Source organism: Oryx dammah, unplaced genomic scaffold (genome assembly GCF_014754425.2).
Source record: "Oryx dammah isolate SB20612 unplaced genomic scaffold, SCBI_Odam_1.1 HiC_scaffold_29, whole genome shotgun sequence".
Lineage (NCBI taxonomy): Eukaryota > Metazoa > Chordata > Mammalia > Artiodactyla > Bovidae > Oryx > Oryx dammah.
Window position 1 is genome coordinate 52,901,094 of NW_024070213.1, and position 21,708 is coordinate 52,922,801.

Below are 21,708 nucleotides of genomic sequence, written 5' to 3' on the forward strand. Positions count from 1 at the left end.
ACCACTAATTGAGAAAATACATTTCCTGACCAAAAAAATCTTAAAGGAAAAGGATTTTTCTTGCAATGTTTAGGGCCTCTGACCTCTATTTTAAAGACACCCAGCAACTGTAGTTATGTCCTCCTTAATTTCCAAAGCACTTTATGCACACCTTTATTCCAACATTTATATATTTTTTAACATTTGGTTTATGCCTTTCTTTTTGCTTATACTATGAGTGCTCCAAGAGCATGAGTTGTCTATATGGTTTTGATCCAGCAGCTAGAACAGCACTCAACAAATAGGAAATGAATGAATACATGAATGTCCTGGCATACATCATGAAAACAATGTTTATGGAAGGTATAAAGGACTACAGGAACTTAAGTGAAAAACAGCATCTGTAGACACAGTGAGACAGTGGTGTGGTGAGCTCCTGGGAAGTGCACTGGGCACAGTGAGCATTTTCAGGTCTGCAGGTCTGCTGAAATGCACCAGAAACACAATGGTGCGGTGTTGGGTTCCTCCCCTGCCAGCAGGCAGAGCTAAGACATGTGAAGCAGCAGCAAAATCCTGGCTCACCTGGACTTGACTAGATATCTAAGAAGACAAATGCTGGGCAGTGTGGTAGGGATAGGGCTCTGGAGGAAATGCAGTACCCCTGGGGGCACTACCAGTACCCAGACAAAGGTCCAGGGAAGAGCCCTTTTTGCTAAGGAAATCCAGAATATTCAATACTTTCCTTGCAAAGTCACCCATTGATCTAGCTCTCAAGCTGTCCAGGTTTGGCTAAAAGATGTTTCTTTAAATGCCAAGTCTTATTTTGTCATGTAGCACCCACCCAAGAGTGTGGGGAAAGACAGGATAGAAATAGTTTATGAAAAGGAAAACCTTGAAATCCATTCCTGTTACTTAGGCTGCTCTTTTCATTCCTCTCCCCTTCTATTAATCCAGTGTAACCTTACAAACTAAGTTCTTACTGAAATCTATTAATATAAATGCCTAAAGACTTCCTGTCAATATCATTCAGTATGATGTTCTACTCTTCCTATGAGAATAGATAGTGGCTCTGTGACATTCTAGGTAAAACATTCATTTATTCATTCACCAACTTACAGGCAGGGGAATGGTGGGTGTAGTGAGTGTAGTGGATTGATTCTGTCAAAAAGACCTATGTTTTAACATTTAAAATCTGGTGATTTCCAGCAATTCATTTAATCTTTTGAGCCTTAATATCCTCATTTATAAAGCATAGGTAATAATTCATATTCCAGTTGATTTGCTTCTTGAATACTCTAAGCTTTTTCCCTCCTCAGGACCTTTGCATATGCTATTCTTTCTTTTCTAACTAGTATCTTTTTTTTTTTTTTTTTTTAGACATCAGTCTATGGTATCCAACAATTATTTTACAAAGAGAAAGAAGTTGCATGGGTGCAAATTTGAGCCAGAATTCAGAGTGAGTAAATATTTGCTGAATAAATAAATTTAGTGAATTCTGTTGAGCATTCTATTGTCTTAGCCTCTTGATAAACAAGCAAGGTAAAGTTCACTGTCTTTATTTTACATATGAGGGAAATGGAAATCAAAGAGGTCAAGTGACTGTTCATGTATATGTGGTCTTAGGTGGAAATTCAAGTCTAACTCTCCATGGCTCCTAAGGCCTTACCTTTCCCACTGTGCCATGTCACTTCGCCATGATCCTCGTGAGTTCCTCACCAAAGAGGACTTCATGCCTCCCCCTTAACTTCTGATGAACTATGATTTTGCTGCTGCTGTATCAGAGAAAGCCAGACCTTACCATGCTCTTCTTATCAGCCTTCTGGATCGTGTACCCTGTAATGGCAGTATTTCCATCATCCCTTGGTGGGGTCCATGATAGAGCAACATTCTCTCCCCAGACATCCTCGATCTTCACAAGTTGGGGTGGACCTGGACGGTCTGTAGGATAAATTCATGGTGTCACTGTGAGGTCACTTTCCCCCTAATCTAGACCTTGTTGTAGGAGGATATTTAAAATGTCCTTTCCTTCCCAACCCAGAGAATAGCAAGGAGAGATAAGAAAGCCTTCCTCAGGGATCAATGCAAAGAAATAGAGGAAAACAATAGAATGGGAAAGACTAGAGATCTCTTTGAGAAAATTAGAGATACCATGGGAGCATTTCATGCAAAGATGGGCAGAATAAAGGACAGAAATGGTATGGACCTAACAGAAGCAGAAGATATTAAGAAGAGGTGGCAAGAATACACAGAAGAACTATACAAAAAAGATCTTCATGACCCAGATAACCATGATGGTGTGATCACTCACCTAGAGCCAGACATTCTGGAATGTGAAGTCAAGTGGACCTTAGGAAGCATTACTACAAACAAAGTTAGTGGAGGTGATAGAATTCCAGTTGAGCTATTTCAAAGCCTAAAAGATGATGCTGTGAAAATGCTGCACTCAATATGCCAGCAAATTTGGAAACTTCAGCAGTGGCCACAGGACTGGAAAAGGTCAGTTTTCACTCCAATCCCAAAGAAAGGCAATGCCAAAGAATGCTCAAACTACTGCACAATTGCACTCATCTCACACGCTAGCAATGTAATGCTCAAAATTCTCCAAGCTAGGCTTCAATAGTATGTGAACCATGAAGTTCCAGATATTCAAGCTGGGTTTAGAAAAAACAGAGGAACCAGAGATCAAATCGCCAACATTTGTTGGATTGTAGAAAAAGTATTCCAGAAAAACATCTATTTCTGCTTTATTTACTACACCAAAGCCTTTGACTGTGTGGATCACAACAAACTGTAGAAAATTCTTCAAGAGATGGGAATACCAGTCCACCTGAACTGCCTCCTGGGAAATCTGTATGCAGGTCAAGAAGCAACAGTTAGAACTGGACATGGAACAACAGAGTGGTTCCAAATTGGGAAAGGAGTATATCAAGGCTTTATATTGCCACCTGCTTATTTAACTTACACGCAGATTACATCATGCGAAATGCCGGGCTGGATGAAGCAGAAGCTGGAATCAAGATTGCCAGGAGAAACATCAATAACCTCAGTTAGTCAGATGTCACCACTCTTATGGCAGAAAGCGAAGAACTAAAAAGCCTCCCGATGAAAGTGAAAGAGGAGAGTGAAAAAGTTGGCTTAAAACTCAACATTCAGAAAACTGAGATCATGCCATCTGCTCCCATCACTTCATGGCAAATAGATGGGGAAACAATGGAAACAGTGACAGATTTTATTTTGGGGGGCTCCAAAGTCACTGCAGATGGTGACTGCAGCCATGAAATTAAAAGACGCTTGCTCCTTGGAAGAAAAGCTATGACCAACCTAGATAGCATATTAAAAAGCAGAGATGTTACTTTGCCAACAAAGGTCTGTCTTGCCAAAGCTATGGTTTTTCCAGTGGTCATGTATGGATGTGAGAGTTGGACTATAAAGAAGGCTGAGCACCGAAGAATGGATGCTTTTGAACTGTGGTGTTGGAGAAGAGTCTTGAGAGTCCCTTGGACTGCAAGGAGATCAAACCAGTCAACCTGAAAGGAAATCAGTCCTGAATGTTCATTGAAAGGACTGATGCTGAAGCTGAAACTTCAATACTCTGGCCACCTGATGCAAAGAACTGACTCATTGGAAAAGACTCTGATGCTGGGAAAGACTGAAGGCAGGAAGAGAAGGGGATGACAGAGGATGAGATGGCTGGATGGCATCACTGACTTGATGGACATGAGTTTGAGCAAGCTCCAGGAGCTGGTGATGGACAGGGAAGCCTGGTGTGCTGCAGTTCATGGGGTCACAAAAAGAGTCGGACACGACTGAGTGACTGAACTGAACTTCCTTCCCATATTTCCACCCACAATTCTTCTGTATTCTTCTTCTCCAGAGAAGTGCAATGCACTCCAGCTTAGCTTATCTGCAAATGCTTGACTTTCATCTTCATGGAAAGAAAAAGTTTTTGTAAAGAAAACTTAAATGAACCTTCAAACCTCATTAACCATCCTCCAGGGGCCGATGACTGGCGATGAATGGTAAGCTGACACTAGACTTGAAATCTTAGAGTCTACCTGGGCTGTGAAAGGCCCCAAATCCACAGCCTGTGAGAGGGATTTCCTGCTGTACTAAAAAGGCATCTTTAATGGCAGTGAGGAAGACATGCTTCCTCTGCCATCTCTCCCTTTAAGATTCATCGGTATTTATCAAGTGTTTCCATTTTATGGAAGTAAAATGCATTCATGAGGAAGTAAAGTCTTTCTTCACTTTATTTCTGCATCATGAATTTCTGTGACCTCTGACCTTCTAGTAAATGGCAGTAACGTTCAGAAAGGCCAAAAGTTAAGAAAACTAAGCTTTTTTTTTTCCTTTGAGGCCCCCTAAAAAAAAAAAAAAACACCTTGCACAGAAGTGCAAGGAAAGACAATAATAATATGTCTTTTAAGACATAATTTCTTCATTTTTTTTAGGGAAATTTCATATCTGTTATCCTCTGCAGTACAAGCATGATCCTTTCTGTCCTGAAATATTCTTCAGGTATTAAAATGCAATCATAGTTATTTCTGTTTGTTTTTAGTTGCTAAGTCATCTCCAGCTCTTTTGTAACTCGATGGACTATAGCCTCTGTCCATGGAATATCCCAGTCAAGCATACTGGAGCAAGTATTTACCATTTCCTTCTCCAGAGGATCTTCCTAACCCAGGAATCAAACCTGTATCTCTTGCATTGCACGGGGATTCTTAACACTGAGCCACCAGTGAGCTGAACTTCCTTCCCATATTCCCTATAGTTATTTTTACATGAAATGTCAGACTGAAAAGAGTAAATATCAGAGTGTTTCCTGGTCATGTTTTTCTCTTTTAATCAACATTTAACAAGCAGTCTTCATGGGCTCCAGGAAGGAAACCACAGTGACAATCCCTGCTTTCTTTCCACAATTACCAATGGCAAGCCTCAACAAGCACAGTCTTTGACCTCCTGTTTTCACCCACTTGACCTACAGACAGCCGGCTTCTCTAAGTTCAACCTTCCATGTGCACTCATCTGCTTCGTCTTCAGAATTGGCGCTGACTTTTCAAACACTTGCTCCCCAAGAATCAATGGCATTGCTAGATTTTTATGGCCATGGCAGAAACATAAATTTGGGGCTAAAAAAAGTAAGTAGGATAATCATTGTTACTATTTACACTCTGAATGTGTGAGTGACGTGCCAGGCACTTTTAACTACCTGGTAAAGTAACTACATGTCAAAGTAGGAAAAATTAAAAAGTCCTTCCCCAAGTTTCAGAGGGTAAGCCTCTTCCAGATCCAACTACAAGAGCTTCCATTAAAATGGAGCCAGGCCAGACCCAAGGGCACACACAGCATCCTCCATACTCTCTTCTACTTAACAAAAATCAAGACAATTTAGTCAGTGGGAAAAGAATGTTTAGTTTAAAAGACATGACCTTTCACCTAAGGGAAGGCTTGCCATAGGAAGTTGCTCCTTTGGTTAGAAAACCTGTTGTTCTAGCACATTTGCTAAACTGTACTAATAAAAATGATTGGAGACAAGGATTCTCCTAACTCTGCCCCTAAATTCATTTCTTGACACTGCAAAAATTATAGAACAATTCAAGCAAGAAGAGTCTATTTATAAGAAATCCTTTCTCTATTACCCTGACTGTGGAAAGAAGCAAGAACTAACCTTATCTGGACAGGTAAATAGCTAACTAGCCCTGCACGACCAACCACAGTTCAGTCTTTAATTGTTTAACTCTGTTTAGGTACACCTTTCTTACATTTAATAAAAATCTTTCATTCTCCATTAACTTTGTGCTAAATCACTCCAGTCACGGCTGGCTCCTTGTGACCCTATGGGCTGTAGCCCATCAGGCTCCTCTGTACACAAGGTTCTCCAGGAAAGAATATTGCAGTGGGTTGCCATGTCCTCCTCCGGGGGATCTTCACGAGCCAGGGATCGAAGGTGCATCTGCATTAACTTTACTATTAGCCAATTTTAAATGAAGTAAGAAACATGTTATATCTACGTTTTCTTGTAGAACAAATCTAAAATCTATAATGTTTTCTTAATGCAAGAATTCAACACAAGAAGTAGTTTTATCATCAAAGAGTTAAGAAACAGAGTAAGAGAGACCTAGATTGTCAAACAGTACAGAGGGTTTTCACTAGAAAGTACATACATTAATTTTATTTAATATATCTGCCCTAAGTTTCTCATGATTAGTCCTTTTAATCAGTGAAAAGTTACTCTAACAAGCTAACCAATTTTACTCATTTATCTTTTTTCTTAATTCTAAAAAAAGGAATTTTTTGTAGAGCCAACCTAACAGAAATTCTGACTCCTTATTGACAAGGACGATTTGTCTCCATACTGCATAGAATATTCTAGTTTCTCCCTCCAAACCTACCAACAACCCGGATATCGATGGACGCAGTTTCCACAAATTTTTCCACTTTGACCTGCAGATCATATTTCCCAGAATGGCTCCTCTCTGCTTTTCTGATAAATACGATTGTATCAGTCTCAGAGTTGCGAATGTTGATCTGATTCTTATCGATAGGTGCACCATCCTTTGTCCAAATTAATTCTGGTCTTGGTTTTCCCTTAAAAAAGAAGACAAAAAGTGAGGTGGAGGGGGATCAGATTGTCTCCAGATTTTCTCAGCATTAAAAAAATGGTCAGTGGCTTACCCTATCATTGGCAAGATTGGAAAACTGTCTGATGCTGGGCAGTTACAGCAGTAATTTAATATTCACTATTGCCCATCAATTGCATTGGGTATGCAAGGCACTGTTAGGTACATGATATTTATAACTTCCTTTAATCTTCATTTCACAGTATCATTATCTTCATTTATTTATTTTTGGATAAAGGTATCAAATGACTTGCATAAGGCCTTGCAACTTAAGTGCTGGAACCTGATCTTCCAGCCAGGTGTCTTCAGCTCCAAGTCGTGTACATCCCAGCCTAATGGTTCAGAACATAGGCCCCGAGGCCCCAAAATCTGTATTTGGATCCCGACTCTGCTGCTTGAGAGCTATGTGACTTTGGGCAAGTTACTTAAACTCTCTGCTTCAGTTTCCTAATCTGTAAAATGGAATGAGAGTAGTACCTATCTCACATTGTGGTCACCAAGACTGAAGTTCTAAGCTTCTGCACACTGCCTAAGTGTTTCATTGATCATCTCCATGTTAATGATTATTATTCCACTGTAAAGTGTTGCTCGTTTTAGATTTGTCTGTAATTCTCTCTCTGATAACAGCTGAAACTATTTTTAAGAGCAGACTTTGGTAATTATAATGTCATTCGAGGATGTGAGTTTCAGTTTACATTACAAAGGAACTTCGTAGGATTCCTGAGCCTCCAGGCTCAACCCACAGATAACAACCAAGTGTCTGGTAAGGCACAACCTTCCCGAGGGATCCTAATATAGCTTGTTGATAGGTTCTGTTCAGGAACGTGAGAGACACATATCAAACCCCTGCCCACAGGCCTTGAAAAAATGGACAGGGTGCTCAGATGTGCTAGTAGGAAGTTTAACAATATTGGTAAAGATGGGAAAGTAGTTCCAGGTCTCATTTCCTTAAACTGCAATTTATTATTAACTACTAGGGGAAAAAATTGAGTTCTCTGATAAAACATGAAGTGAAAAAAGCACTGGATTTAGTGTCTGGAGACATACACACTATTCATGGCACTACTATTTTCTTGCTGTGTGACTTTGGGCAAATCACTTAACTTCTCTGAATATCAGTTCCTTCCTTTCTCAAAGTGGGTAAGGAAATCTGCCGTTCCTGCCTCTCACATGGGGCTCACATGAGGTCTCAGAACTCCAGAGGCTACATAAATAAACAGGCATGACATACGAGTCTCACCATCCCTCTCCTGGTAGATGACCAGCCCCTAGGGATGCCATACACATGAGGCCCCTGTTCTCATGCTCTTTCCTCCCCAGCACCCAGTGGCAGAAGCTGAATCCACTGCCTCCCCCTACAAGATCCAGAACTGGGATTAGCCCCAGTTGTCAACATGGTGTGGAGACTAGAGGGTTAATTCAGTCCTGGTGCAGAGCAGGGTCCTGGGTGCCTGCCTTGTGCAAACTCCTAGTTTTATTTAAGGCTGAGGAAGGAGAGAAGTGGGAGGAATCTTGCCAAGCCATCTCCTTCCTCCTCTGCCATGTTTACACTCACTTCCTCCTTGACTTCCGTTCTGACTTCACGTTCCATATAGAAGATGACTTCTAAGGCTGGGCCCCAAGTGCAATGAGAATGGCCTGAACTGGCTGTCCCTTTAGGTTAATTTTCACGGAAGCCTGAGTTTGAAACAGCTGTGGGTGTATGTGTGTGTTCAAATGTGTGCAGAGACCTAAATTTTAGTTCTAAGGCTGTCTGATATAACAGCCACAAGCTAAATGTGACCATTTAAGCTAAAACTAAATAAAATTAAGGAAAATTAAAAATTCCTCCATCACCCTAGTTCCTAGCTGCTCTTTTTAAGTTAATAGCCTCATCTGGCTACTGGCTACCATATTGGACATTGCATTTACAGAATATGTCTATCATCACAGAAAGTTCTATTGAACAGCATTGTCTAATGCATAAAAGGAATCAAATGAGTAAGGAGGTAATGGTGCAGTGTGTGTGTGTATGTGTGCGAGAGAGAGAGTGCAAAAATGATTATTGTATGCAAAACCTGGTTAAACTTATAAACAACAGATTCTTCTTCAGGAGCAATGATTTAACAATATTCATATACTTCAATTGGTGACTTCAAAATTTCAAATTTCAGTTATCCCTCATTGGAACCTGGGTGATTTGAGTGTGGTTTGGGATAACTGTGGGAAGCAAGCACATGTGTTACAGCAATAACTTCCCTTAAAAGGAAGATCATTTTTACAGATGGATAGAACCAGAGAGATCTTTGAGCATTTCTTGTTTGGTGTCTCCTTGGTATTTGCTCTCTGGCCCACTACTACAGTCATTGAGCTTCGGACAAGACAAAGTCTCATTTGGAAAATCTATGACAGTTTTATAGACTTCTGTACTTCTACAGCAGGAGATTGTTTAGTCATTCTCCAAATCTGGTCCATCATTTCCTACTTTTCCTCTGAGGAAATTGAATCATGAATAACGTAAATGCTGAAGTATCTCCTTTTACTCCTTAAACACCCCAGCATGTAAAGAGAAAGTAAACAACCCTGAATTATTACCTGGAAAGGAATAACCAGATTGATGGCTTCTCCAACTCTGCGGATATAGGTTTGCTTCAGGTGCCTTGGGATGCGAATCTTTGGAGCCTCTGAGATAGAGTAGAAAAGCATAATTTTGTAGTTAGTACCATACACTGGAAGCATCCTTACATAAGCATACCTGGCATATACTCATCAGGATTTCCCTGTGCTTATGTCTCTGCAGTAAAATCTTAGATGGGCCACTAATAGATTATATATGGTAACTTTGGTTCCAAATGTTACCTTCAAGAAGAGATGTTTTAACAGTTTAACTCAACAAAATTTACCCTTGACCTCTTTCATTTTCTGCAACTTCCTATTTTTATTATGTGAGACTTGGACTATAAAGAAAGCTGAGTGCCGAAGAATTGATGCTTTTGAACTGTAGTGTTGGAGAGGACTCTTGAGAGTCCCTTGGACTGCAAGGAGATCCAACCAGTCCATCCTAAAGGAAATCAGTCCTGAGTGTTCATTGGAAAGACTGATGCTAAAGCTGAAACTCCAATACTTTGGCCACCTGATGCGAAGAACTGACTCATTTGAAAAGACCCTGATGCTGGGAAAGATTGAAGGCAGGAGGAGAAAGGGATGACAGAGGATGAGATGGTTAGATGGCATCACTGACTCAATGGACATGAGTTTGAATAAACTCCGGGAATTGGTGATAGACAGGGAGGCCTGGCGTGCTGCAGTCCATGGGGTCACAAAGAGTCAGACACGACTGAGTGACTGAACCGAACTAACTGAAAGCAAACACTAAAGTTTCTCCTAGGGCCTTATATATATTTTTCATAGTTTCTAACAGTGAGTGTATTCTCCAACAAACATTCGATAAAAGATCTATAGTCACCACATTAGCTGGTAGGACTGACCTTCTTTTTCTCACCAGAAAATTAAAAAAAAAAAAAATTGCTTTGTCCAGCTGAAACTAACACAACATTGTAAACCAATTATACTCCAATAAAATTTTTTTAATAATTTAAAAATTTTTAAAGCTTTAGTACCTAGCACTTATTGTTTTGTAATTATGTTAGAACTTGATGGTAACTTTCTCCCTCTATGGCTATGGTGAAGTATGTAACATGTAGCACTAACCCACTGAATGTTGATATTCATTAAACACCACAAAGGTATTAGGACATGTGGATATAAACCTATCAAAGGCAGAAGAAAATTGAGGCTCATGGCTCACAGGGATGAAGTGGGCTCAATATCATTTGAGGGCTCAGTATGGAATAGTTAATGCTTTTCATGAAGGGACCAACTTAAACCTCACAGCTACCTTTATGGCAAAGGTATTCTTTTTGCTTTATAATAAAGAAACTAAAGCCAACAAGGGTTTAAGTCACTTGCCCAAGGTGACACAGCCAGGATTACAACCTGGAGTCAGCCTCTAGTATCTATGCTTTGCTTAGACACACAGACTGCAGTGTCAGAGAGATCTGGGTTTGAGTTCTAGATCAGACAGTAGATCTGGTCTCAGCCTACTCCACAAGATCTAATTCACAGGATTGTTGTGAGGATTAAATAAGGTCATCTAGATAAAGCATTTAGCATACTGGCTGAGAATAGTAAGTGCTCAATAAACTCAGGAGATGATGATGATGGTAGTAGTGGTGATTACTGAATGCTCCAGCTGGAAGAGAACTTGAGGGATCCTCTAACTCCCTAACTTCACAGAGTTAAGGAAAAAGAGACTCAGCGAGGTTCCATAGCACACTAAACCATCATCATAATAAAAGCAAGCATATACCAAGAGCTTATTGTGTGGCAAGCATTTCATTAAGCAAATAACAGGGATTAATTCATTCAGCCCTCACAAGTTCTTGAGGTGGTAAGTCTGATTATTGTCTCTGTTTTGCAGATGAAGAAATTAAGGCTCAGGAAAAGCAAGTCCCTTGCCTGAAACCACATAGTCAATAAATGAAAGAAACAGAACTCAGCTTTCATAGTCTGTCTCCAGAATCAGCTAAGAAAATTTGCATTCTTCACACTTTTTTCCACCCATCCATCCCCTAACTTCCCAAAAGGTTACAGGCAGTCACACCATAAGTCTGGCTCAACACAATCCAGATCTAGATGCTCAACCACTTTCCAATATTCTTTGCCCTAGAGCAGTGATGCTCAAACTTTTTCATCTCTGTATCCCATTATACTCTTAAAAACAATCAAAGGAAGGTCCTACAAAGCTTTTGTTTATATAGGCTGTATCTATCATATTAACCATATTAGAAATTAAAACCAATATATTTTGAAATATTTATATACTTACTTGAAAAATAACAACATAAATATCATTTTAATGAAAACAACCATATTTACATTAACAAAAATTTGTGATATGAGTGGCATTATTTTCTGTTTTGGCAAATCTCTTTATTGTCTGACTTTTAATCTATTACAGTATGTTGTTTTGCTTGAAGTACTTGAAGAAAATTTGGCTTCACACAGAATATTTTAATAAATTTTTCAGACAATTGTGGGTATTCCTTTTTGATTCTACACTAAAACATGAATTGTAATTTCTTAAGGGTTAGCTACTTCCTGGTGGCTCGGACAGTAAAGCGTCTGCCTACAATGCGGGAGACCCGGGTTCAATCCCTGGGTCGGGAAGATCCCCTGGAGAAGGAAATGGCAACCCACTCCAGTACTCTTGCCTGGAAAAATCCCATGGACAGAGAAGCGTGGTGGGCTACAGTCCATGGGGTTGCAAAGAGTTGGACACGACTGAGCCACGTCACTTTAAGGGTTAGCTACAGTGTGGAATCTAAAACCATCTATGAGCTTTTCATATTCTGTTACATTAAAGTCCATTGATCTACCTTTCATTTTGAATGTATCTTACCCAGGCACGATTTTTAAACTTGCATTAGTCTTTTGGAAAATATAGCTTCACTGGATTATGCGGATCATTCAAATTTTGAAACACTGCATTCATTATTCAGTATCAAAAAATTGCATTTGCTAGTATAACCACCTACTTTATCAGAAAAGATTTTTAAGTATTAGAAAGCTGTCATGTCAATGATGGTAGATACCAGTTTTCCAAAATTCTAATTTTTGCTTCGAAGATTAAATTTTTTCATGGACAAATTGACAACAAATACTGTAAATTGTTTTCCTTGAAGTTACAGGTTCACTCCATTCATTTTCTAGAAAATATCTGCCAAATACCCAAACTTGACTAGCCAGAGTTTGTCACTCTGTCATTCTTTCAAGGAAGAATGGAGTTTCCTGGAATAGGGCACTAGTTTAGGCTCTTAACTCAGTTGCAGAAATACTTTTCCCTAGAGACAACAATTGTACTAGGGTACATAGCATAAAATCTTGACATATACTTTGCATTTCACTGTCACATATATAGGGAAAAAGTGTACTCAAGAACCAAGGTTTAAAAATGATTAATTTTTTATTATTAATCTTTTAAATAATCATATAAAATGATTATTAATGACTTTTATGCCTCATCAAGAACACTCTAAGGCCCGTTTATTTTAATTGGGAGTGCATGGTCGTAAGGAAGAAAAGACTGACCAGACAATTTGGGGGCACGAATATGATCTGTGCTAAGGCACCAGCAGTTTTACACACCATTGCTTTTGCACCACCAGTGCAAATGTCAGACATTGAAAAGGGAAAAGAAATATGAAAATGATTTTGACCTCACAGACTCATTGGAGCCATTGTTGCTGCCATACAGATTGTTTGAACTGTTTCTTCCCCCTTTCTCTCTCTCCATTATAAAAAGGCAGCCCAATCAGATTTGGCTCATGCAACCTGGTGTACTTATCTGGTCCTAATACTAGGTTAAAAACTGGGAATTGACCTCCCACACTGCCTATAAAGGGCTGTTTTGTTCATTTCTAACTCCCAGGAGATATTAATAAAATATCAAAGGAGTGACAACAAGAGAGGAGGGTTTCGGAAAGAAAGCAGTTAAAAAAACATGGAGACAAAATTTCGAAAGCGTTGCGACCTACCTATGACTTCCTTCACAAGGATGGGCTGAGAGTAGTACTTGGGCTCGCTGGCACCGGCGGCATTCACAGCCTTCACACGCACAAAGATCCTTGAATCCGTTGGCAGACCCGTGATGGTGAACTTGGTCTTGTCGATCAGTTCCGTATTTGCGACTATCCAGTCGTCAGCTGAAATCCATTAAGGAAAAAAAAGAAAAGAAAAATAATAGTGAGTGAAAGAAATCATCTTGTTAAACAATTGACTCCAAATTAGTATTTTACTCTAAATTAAATCATTTTGAGGGAATATGACTTTGCTTTGAAATTAGACTACATGGCTGGGCTTTTATCATATTTAAATGAAAAATGGCCTAGAATGGCTAAGGTAAAAATCAGGAATGATAGTTAGATTCTGCTATTTCTAAAAAATCTCTTATACACGATACTAGGGTATCCTGAATGATAGTGACTGTTCCAGGAATTTTGTAGTAACTTATTCCAATTTGGTTTTACAGTATACATTTTTTACAATTGATATAACTGTGATATTTATCCATCAATATACATTAAAGTTCAGGGTAAAAGGAAAACGCTATTCTTATGAATGAGACACTGACCTTTATAGTCATATGGTCTCTCCATTTTATCCTGGCAGGCTTATAACTGTAAGACAATAATATGGCCATGGGAAGTCTGGAGTAAAGTGATGTGAAATGAAGTGAAGTGAAGTGAAAGTTGCTCAGTTGTGTCTGACTCTTTGCCACCCCATGGACCGTAGCCTGCCAGGCTTCTCTGTCCACGGAATTCTCCAGGCAAGAACACTGGAATGGGTAGCCATTCTCTCCTCCAGGGGATCTTCCCAACCCAAAGATCGAACCCAGGTGTCCTGCATTGCAGGTGGATTCTTTACCATCTGTCACCAGGGAAGCCCATGGGAAGTAGGATTATGCCCCCAATTATGAAGAAAAAAAAGCCTGTATCCACAGTAAAGAGGAAACACAGCTCCGGAGCCAAGACCTCATAAAGAACTAGCATAACCTTTCACTTCAGTCAAAAGTTCTGATTTTTTAAAATGTTTTTGGTAGCTTTGTCTATAACATCAAGAAAATTTAAACCCAGCATCCAGGTTTTACAAACATTTCAAGTTCTAAAAGTTTACATGCATTATTATGCCCACGGGGGAAAAGCAAGAAAGAAGAAGGCTCAGTTCCCACCTTCTTAACTCATGGCCCACCCTCCCCCTCCATCTCTAAGGGCTTTTTGTGTGTGGGTGTACTTCATGCTCGGTCTTGGAACATTCCCAGAAACTTTATCATACAGTAAGAAACTTTGAGAGCTTTCAGAGAATACTTTACCTGGTAGATCATATGCAGCCTCCCCATTTTCATCAGACTGTTTTGCTGATGTACCTTTGAGAATCCGTCATTAAAATTAATTAAAGACACCCACTTTCACACCAGAAGAATATTGTATCAGTAGTCAGCATTCTCTGTTAGTAAAGTGTGCAAAGTATGCAAAGATATTTGTCTTCAGAACAGTGACGGAAGAGACCAAACACGTTAGAGGAGAGGGGAATTCCTCAGGAGGGGCACAGCCTGCTCTGTCCAGACTGTGGGTTTTTTTTTTTTGTCCTGAGGCATCTGCCACAGAGAAGAGGAGGAGAAAGGAGGCTGGGACACCTCCAACTCTGGGAGCAAGAAGTAGAAAAGAACAAAGCAAGACCCCGAAGACAGAAGCGGAAGAGGTCCTAGACTCCATAGGGGAGCAGTCTGCAGTGGAACAGCCTCCCCTTGCTCTTGTCCTTGCCACTTCAGCTGGGGAGGGTCCGGTGGGTCCTCAGGGAACGTAGTTCTCCCACTGTGGGGCTCACACATCAGAGTCTGGGAGTGGGAGTGAGGGCGCTTGAGATAAGGGCAGCCCTGTCTTACCAGGAATTGGAAGTGTTCTCCATGAAAATAAAAACTGCCCTCGCAGCCCAGGAGGCAGCCCCTGGTTGTCATGACAACAAGCTCTTGGTCTAGCAAACAAATTAAACTATCCAGGGTTCCTGCATTCCACACAGGTGGAGGATGCTCCTGGCTCACAGAGGGGTTGTGGGTGTTCCCCCAATGGTTTGGAATGATGACCATCTAGGTTATCAGGAAGGGAGCAGGGGGATGGGGATTCTTCTTTCTCTTATTTCAACCCTTCTAGAGTATTAGGGAGAAGGAGCAGCAAGCCAGAATATCTTGGTGGCTAGGAGGGCATGTGAATGATACAAATTACTCAGGACTTTGAAAAAGAGAAACACCTTGAATTCAATGGTTGGTTTGGGAGCTACCGTGTTGATATTTCATAATGAAGAGATAATCGATGAGAACGTGAAACAGGAGACTGAGAAAACATGCATGAACGAGTGAAGAACTAGGAAAGAAGAAAATTTCAAGAGGAAACAGGACAAAGAAAGATCAGAGAGAAACAAAAACAGCTTTTCATGTTGGAACTACTTGAGGGAAACAGAGAAAGAAATTGGTGTCCAGGGGTTGGGAAAGGAATGTGAAAGTTATTTGATACATGAGGAAAAGTTTTCAGGAAGAAAAAGAACCAGGGAGAAGGAAGAAAATGAAGAGTAAAATGGTGCAGGCATTACAAAATAAAATAAAAACCAAGAGAAAGACAGAGTCCAAACCAACACACGATCTTATAGAAGAAAGAATTCTCTTACAGAATAAAACCTGACGTATCTAAAAGCATCAAACACTACAGAAATTAGTCTGGAGGACAACAGCCATTAAAAGAGAATGGAGAATAGGGCAGCCACAGAAAGGAAGTAAGAAAAGACTGCAAGAAGAAAGATATACACGTTATGAAAGAACTTCCATAGAAAGCTAATTCCAACACGTTACGTGGCAAAATATATACGTAATAATGACTGTGTACATATATATATGTATGGGGGTATACATATATATCTACACAGACCACACACAAAATTAAGTAAAATACACTTCGTTGTATTTTATCTAAGGTGGGTAACATCAAAATGACAGCCATCTATCATTTTGCTGTATCTTCTCACTTTTTAAACCTATCAGAAAGAAAAGAGTAAAGAATTTGCTCTGTTTCATACATACACAAAAGGTTCACATTCAGCAGCCCCATCACATAGAAGACTGGGAAATTCTGCCAGCAGGGCAGTATAAATAGCAGAGAGGAGGGCTTGGGGGGTGTTCCAAACAGGTGGAGGGGAATGGAATGGGAATAAACCATAGTCTGAAGTGCTCAAGATTTTATCTGTTGCCTGAGTGACAACGCCCCCTCCCACACTGGGATAACTCTGGGAACTGTTTTCTAATTCCCCCCGTTGTTGTTTTGGTTAGTGGATTTCTAAGCCCTGGAAAAATCAAGCACAGTGCTCTGTGAGTGAGTGCATGTGAATGGAATGGAGTGTTACCAAGATTCTTTATTTCCCCTTTCTCTTCTACCCTCCCGACCAACTCAGGTTATTTCCATAGGTGCTCCCATCCAGAGGCCTGGGGCTTCTTTTTCATCAGTCTGCTCTTCAAAGAAGTTTCTTCTTCATAGACGTTTTCCTTCTGTTCACACTCCTGTTTTCTCAAATGTGCTCTGGAGTCTCTCTTTCATTCATATAAGAGTCATGTTAAAGTTGCAGGTCCGAAGAATTTTCTTAGAGGCCATCTTGGCCTCTCATTTGTCGAGATTTGAACAAACTTCCCTGGTGGACTGTTTACCTACCATCATCTAGAATGAGCCTGAGTTTAGAGCTAGGGCAGTTTTATTCACCCATCTCCAAATCAAGACAAGTAGGAAATCAAAAAATACAAGAGGCTTTTAGTGAACTGTACTTTTTTTTTGGTTTTAGATATACTCTGGCCCATATTATCTTGTGTCATTTTTTATTTTTTATTATTTCTATTAGCAAGAGGTTTTTTTTTTTTTTTTGCCAGTTTCTATTTACCTCCTAAATGTAAACCATTAAACCATTAACATTTTATACACTCATGTCCTGAAACAAATTACTGCCATTTGTCAAATCTATTTCTCACACCCTCTGGTGTAAGATTCTTTACTGATTCTTTAAAACACTGAAAGTTTTCCTTGATTCTTCTTCTTTTTTTTTTTTTTTCCTGTAAGAAGGCAGGAATTGATCACCAGATAGTCAAATATATAATCTCTCCTTACCTAGAAATAGGTAGCTCTGTTGATAACTGACCTCTGCTCAGTATAGAGTTTAGCATTTCCAATTTGCTTTATCCTAACTAGACTTTTATTTTGCTTTGGCACATTTTACTTCCACCAATTCAAGAAGAAGGGATCCCTGAAGTTTGGTTAGAATTCCTCCTCCTATGTCCTAGATATATCGTGTGGTCAGATCTGGGAGCCCATCTGGATATTTTGGAGATCTCAAATGATTAATACCAATGAAGGGCTGAATTCTTTTCCATCACAGAAGGATGACCTTTGGCTTGTCATTTTCAGTAGGCAGGAGAAAAATTCCCAAGACAGAAACAAAAGAAAGGGGGGGCATATCTCACCTATTGATGCCGATATTTGTTTGAATTATGAGTTGTACTTACTTCCTTCAAAGCAATACTCTAGCACATAGCCATCTAAACCTGCTGCGCCAATCTGGTCTGGGGGCCGCCACTTCATTGTGACTGTGGTGTCAGTTACAGAGTCAACGGTCAGAAGCGTAGGAGGGCTGGTTACAGCTTTAAAGATAAAAAAGACAGAAAAAGTAGAAACTATTACTACAGAATTATGGCACAGGAACTGTGGTAAAATGAACTAGGATACAAATAAAAATGCACACAGAAGCCCCCACATCTTAATAAAATTCAGTGAAGACTTCTTGAGTATACGCTGTGTATATGGCAAAGATTTGCCAGGCATGAACAATATTTTAGAAATGCTGCCACACTTGCCCTCTACTTGGGAGGTTGGCGTGGGATTCTGGGAGGCCCAAGGCATTTGAAAAAAGTCAAAGTTTGAGATCTAATGATCTAGTGTAAATTTTCCAAAACTTCTTAATTTTCAAGTGCAAACTCTTCTTGAAAATTACATTTCTCTACCATAAGATGGCAGAGACATTTTATTTCCTTCTTTGCCTTTACTGAATTGACTTTCTTGGTTCATAGATAACATTTCAAGTGTAATTGTAAAGCAAAGAGACTAGCTTCCAAGTGTGCTTGGTTGAATAGATCTCAATTTGTTTTGGTTATAGTGTCTATACTAAGGTGCTGGCTTACACTTTCAAAAGGTCAAATGAGGGTAGTCATGTGTCAACAGGCTCAACTATGTTTCCAGTGAGGAGGGGCAACAGAGCCACCCACAGCTGTCTTTGGAATTCCAGTAATAAATTCCCGGGCCTACATTATGAAGGCATTCAACTCTACCACATTGTTTGTAATTTCTTAGACAATTGTCCCTAACAATTTCTCGTTTCTTGCTCTGGCACCACTCCGAGAAGCTTCTAGGTCTGGTTTAGTTAGAAGTCAGAAGACAGCAGTCACAACCTGGGGCAATGATTTTCATGACCAAGACACATCTCTCTTGACTCACCCAGTGGAACAAAAGGCTTGGAGGGCATACTGGGCTTAGAGATGCCAACAGCATTGACAGCAAAGATGCGGACCTCGTAGGCCACACCTTCAATCATCTTCTTGGGCTCAAAGATTGTTTCTTTGCAGAGATCGAAATTCAGCCTCATCCATCTGGAGCTTTGTTTCTTTTTCCTCTCAATGAAATACCCTGAAGGGGACACAAAATGAAAACAGGTTTTTCTTTGGCCTCTAAAATTAAACTTTGTCAGATATTAGAATTCTCAAAAATTTCTTAAATTCTCAGTACTCTAAGTGAACAAGTCATACATGTATTTTCAACTCTTCTTATTCCATCAGTTGTTTGAGAGGGATTATAAGGAATACAAATATTAACATCATGGGATATAGACAAAAATAAAAACACTAAAAAGTTAAAGCGGTGCTAGGAAGAGAAGAGGAAAAAGTAGACCACAGATATGTAGGCCATATAAATTAGTACAGTGACTATGAGTCCCAGCAATGTACGTAAGAAGGGGGAAATAACCAGTTTTGTAAGTTTCATTATTAGCAAGTAGAAAAATGTTCTTGTTCCATGGGGGAAGCAAATTCTTCTAAGTATTTAACCCTAAATGAAACTGCTTCATAGACATAATTCTCTGGAACTGGGCATTTACTGACCAGAACAAAGTTAGACTTATGATTGTTTCAAAATTAGATACTGAATAGAAATGTCAAAAAAAAGAGGACAGGAAATCAGATGATATTCATAGGAGCTATTTAAATCTCAAGTACTTACTTAAAGGACATCCCCCACTATATTTTAATTTGAATGGATATTTAAAGATTTTCTTCTAAATTCAGTATTTTAAAATGTGTTTTGTGCTAATACGCATAAAGAGCACATCAACTCCACTGGCTTTTCCACAGATGAACCAACATGCAGTTTACCTAAGATCGGGGACCCGCCATCGTAGAGAGGAGGCTCCCAGGTCATGACGCACCAATCGTCTCCCACATCTGTCACGTTTGGTGCCACTGGAGGATCAGGGATGTCTGTAACATACAAACAAATAGAGTAGAATAAAATAACATTGACCAAAAGCACAAAGAAAAGTGTTCACTGGGAAGTATGTTTTGGGGTAATAATCACAGAAGCAATGCTATTTCTGATTATTTTTCCATGTTTACTGAAATGCACTGGCTAACTAGTTTAGGCGTAAGGTCCTGTTCCCTATGGAATCAGGGAAGGTGAGCCCAATACAAATACAAATGACGTTTCCAAATCCTCTAAGCTGGTGTCACATTATAGGACCGCATGAAATCCAAGACTTGTTGTTTGTCTTGAAAATGGTGACTAAGAAATTAAATTATTGCCTAAATATTGGATGGGATTTTGTTTCTTAACTATAAAGTGAACTTCCAGCAGAACTAAATCAAGGACTAATTATTGTACATTTTACATCAGTTGGAAGGTTCAAGATGTTGACTGGTAGAAATCCAAGTCAAAAATGGCAAGTTAGGGATTCCCTGGTGGTCTAGTGCTTAAGAATCCACTTAGCAATGCAGGAGATACAGGTTCGATTCCTGGTCAGGGAGCTAAGATCCCACAGTCCTAGGAGAAACTAAGCCTGTGTGCTGCAACTACTGAGTCCACATGTCACAACGAGAGAGTCCATCCAACCACAACGAAAGATCTTGCAAGATGCAACGAAGATGTGGCATGCAGCAACAAAGACCCGACACAGCCAAATAAATAATTTTTTTTAAATGTCAAGTTACCATGTCTTCTATAGTTCAATATGTAATAAAGTGACCTTTGCTTTGGATCAACTTGAAATATGTTTCTTGAGGGAAAACTAAAATGAAATGAAGAAATCATGAGATCTTGGTCTATCAGTAATCTGCTAGACTCATTTCACTTGGTTTTGGGGTCTGGAAAAAAGTATTTAGAAAGTCATCTAAGAACCAAGGCAGGTCTTATTCCTCTATGCGGAGTCCTGCCCCAAGGCCACAGGTGCTAGGCCTTGCACTAAGGCCACAGAAGTGGAGCCCAGAACCAAGGTCACCTCTGGAACTGATTCAGCCGCTTTGTAAACATTGCCAAAAGCCACCCTGATCTTTAATTATCAGCAGACTTCCTGATCCCAAATGAAGCAAAAGTGCCCACCCTGGTAGTCACCCTATGGCGCCCTAACCAATCACCTAATGCCAACCGTCCAGCAGGAACTTGCTTTTTCTTGAGGCTATAAAAATTGGCTACTAACCCATAAAAAGCATTGACTCTCGCTGGTATGGCAGGAGGTTAGCCCGCTGCATTTGCAGTGCCTTCAGCTCCCCACTCCAGTACTCTTGCCTGGAAAATCCCATGGACAGAGGAGCCTGGTAGGCTGCAGTCCATGGGGTCTCTAGGAGTTGGACACGACTGAACGACTTCACTTTCACTTTTCACTTTCATGTATTGGAGAAGGAAATGGCAACCCACTCCAGTGTTCTTGCCTGGAGAATCCCAGGGACGGGGGAGCCTGGTGGGCTGCCGTCTATGGGGTCACACAGAGTAGGACATGACTGAAGTGACTCAGCAGCAGCAGCATAATCTCTGCTCTTTGTTCTTAATAAACTCACTCCCTTCTGAAAAGCTCTGGAAATTCTTTTCCAACCTGCGCTTGCACTGCCTCGGCACTCTACAATGAATGTGATGCCGGAAATTATTTAACAATTGTGTGCCAGTGACTGTGGAAGACGCTGAAAGGGAGTGGGACAGCAGAGAACTTGGTCAGCAACCCCAAAGCCTAACTTTAGCTATTCCTTCTTGCAACTAGTCCTCTAGGCAAGAAAAGAGATGAGAAGAGAAGGGGCAAAAAGACAAGAGAAAGAAAAGAAAAAGACATATAAAGAAGTGGCAAAGACAGAGAAAGAAAGGCAGTGGTTTATAAAGTACAGCTATAGTGCGAGTTTCTTTGTCAGCTACCCAGAAAAGCTGAGACACTCAAGAGCTCAGAAAGTCTACCTAGG

The 21,708-nt window shown here is 40.1% G+C and overlaps 1 protein-coding gene across 16 annotated transcripts in view; it reads right to left on the bottom strand.

Annotated features, from left to right (window-relative positions):
- MYBPC1 (myosin binding protein C1) overlaps positions 1-21,708 on the bottom strand; it is a 96,168-nt gene that overhangs the window by 9,470 nt on the left and 64,990 nt on the right. For 7 of the 16 annotated variants that reach the window (XM_040234883.1, XM_040234880.1, XM_040234879.1 and 4 more), the window contains 9 exons: positions 19,645-19,749; positions 18,716-18,904; positions 17,731-17,865; positions 16,212-16,220; positions 14,509-14,562; positions 13,175-13,342; positions 9,174-9,262; positions 6,372-6,567; positions 1,778-1,917 (listed from right to left, as the gene is read on the bottom strand). In XM_040234883.1, the coding sequence (XP_040090817.1) occupies positions 1,778-1,917; positions 6,372-6,567; positions 9,174-9,262; positions 13,175-13,342; positions 14,509-14,562; positions 16,212-16,220; positions 17,731-17,865; positions 18,716-18,904; positions 19,645-19,749 (1,085 nt within the window). The remainder of the gene's footprint in view (positions 1-1,777; positions 1,918-6,371; positions 6,568-9,173; positions 9,263-13,174; positions 13,343-14,508; positions 14,563-16,211; positions 16,221-17,730; positions 17,866-18,715; positions 18,905-19,644; positions 19,750-21,708) is intronic. The other 9 variants (XM_040234890.1, XM_040234886.1, XM_040234887.1 and 6 more) reach the window with 2 other exon arrangements.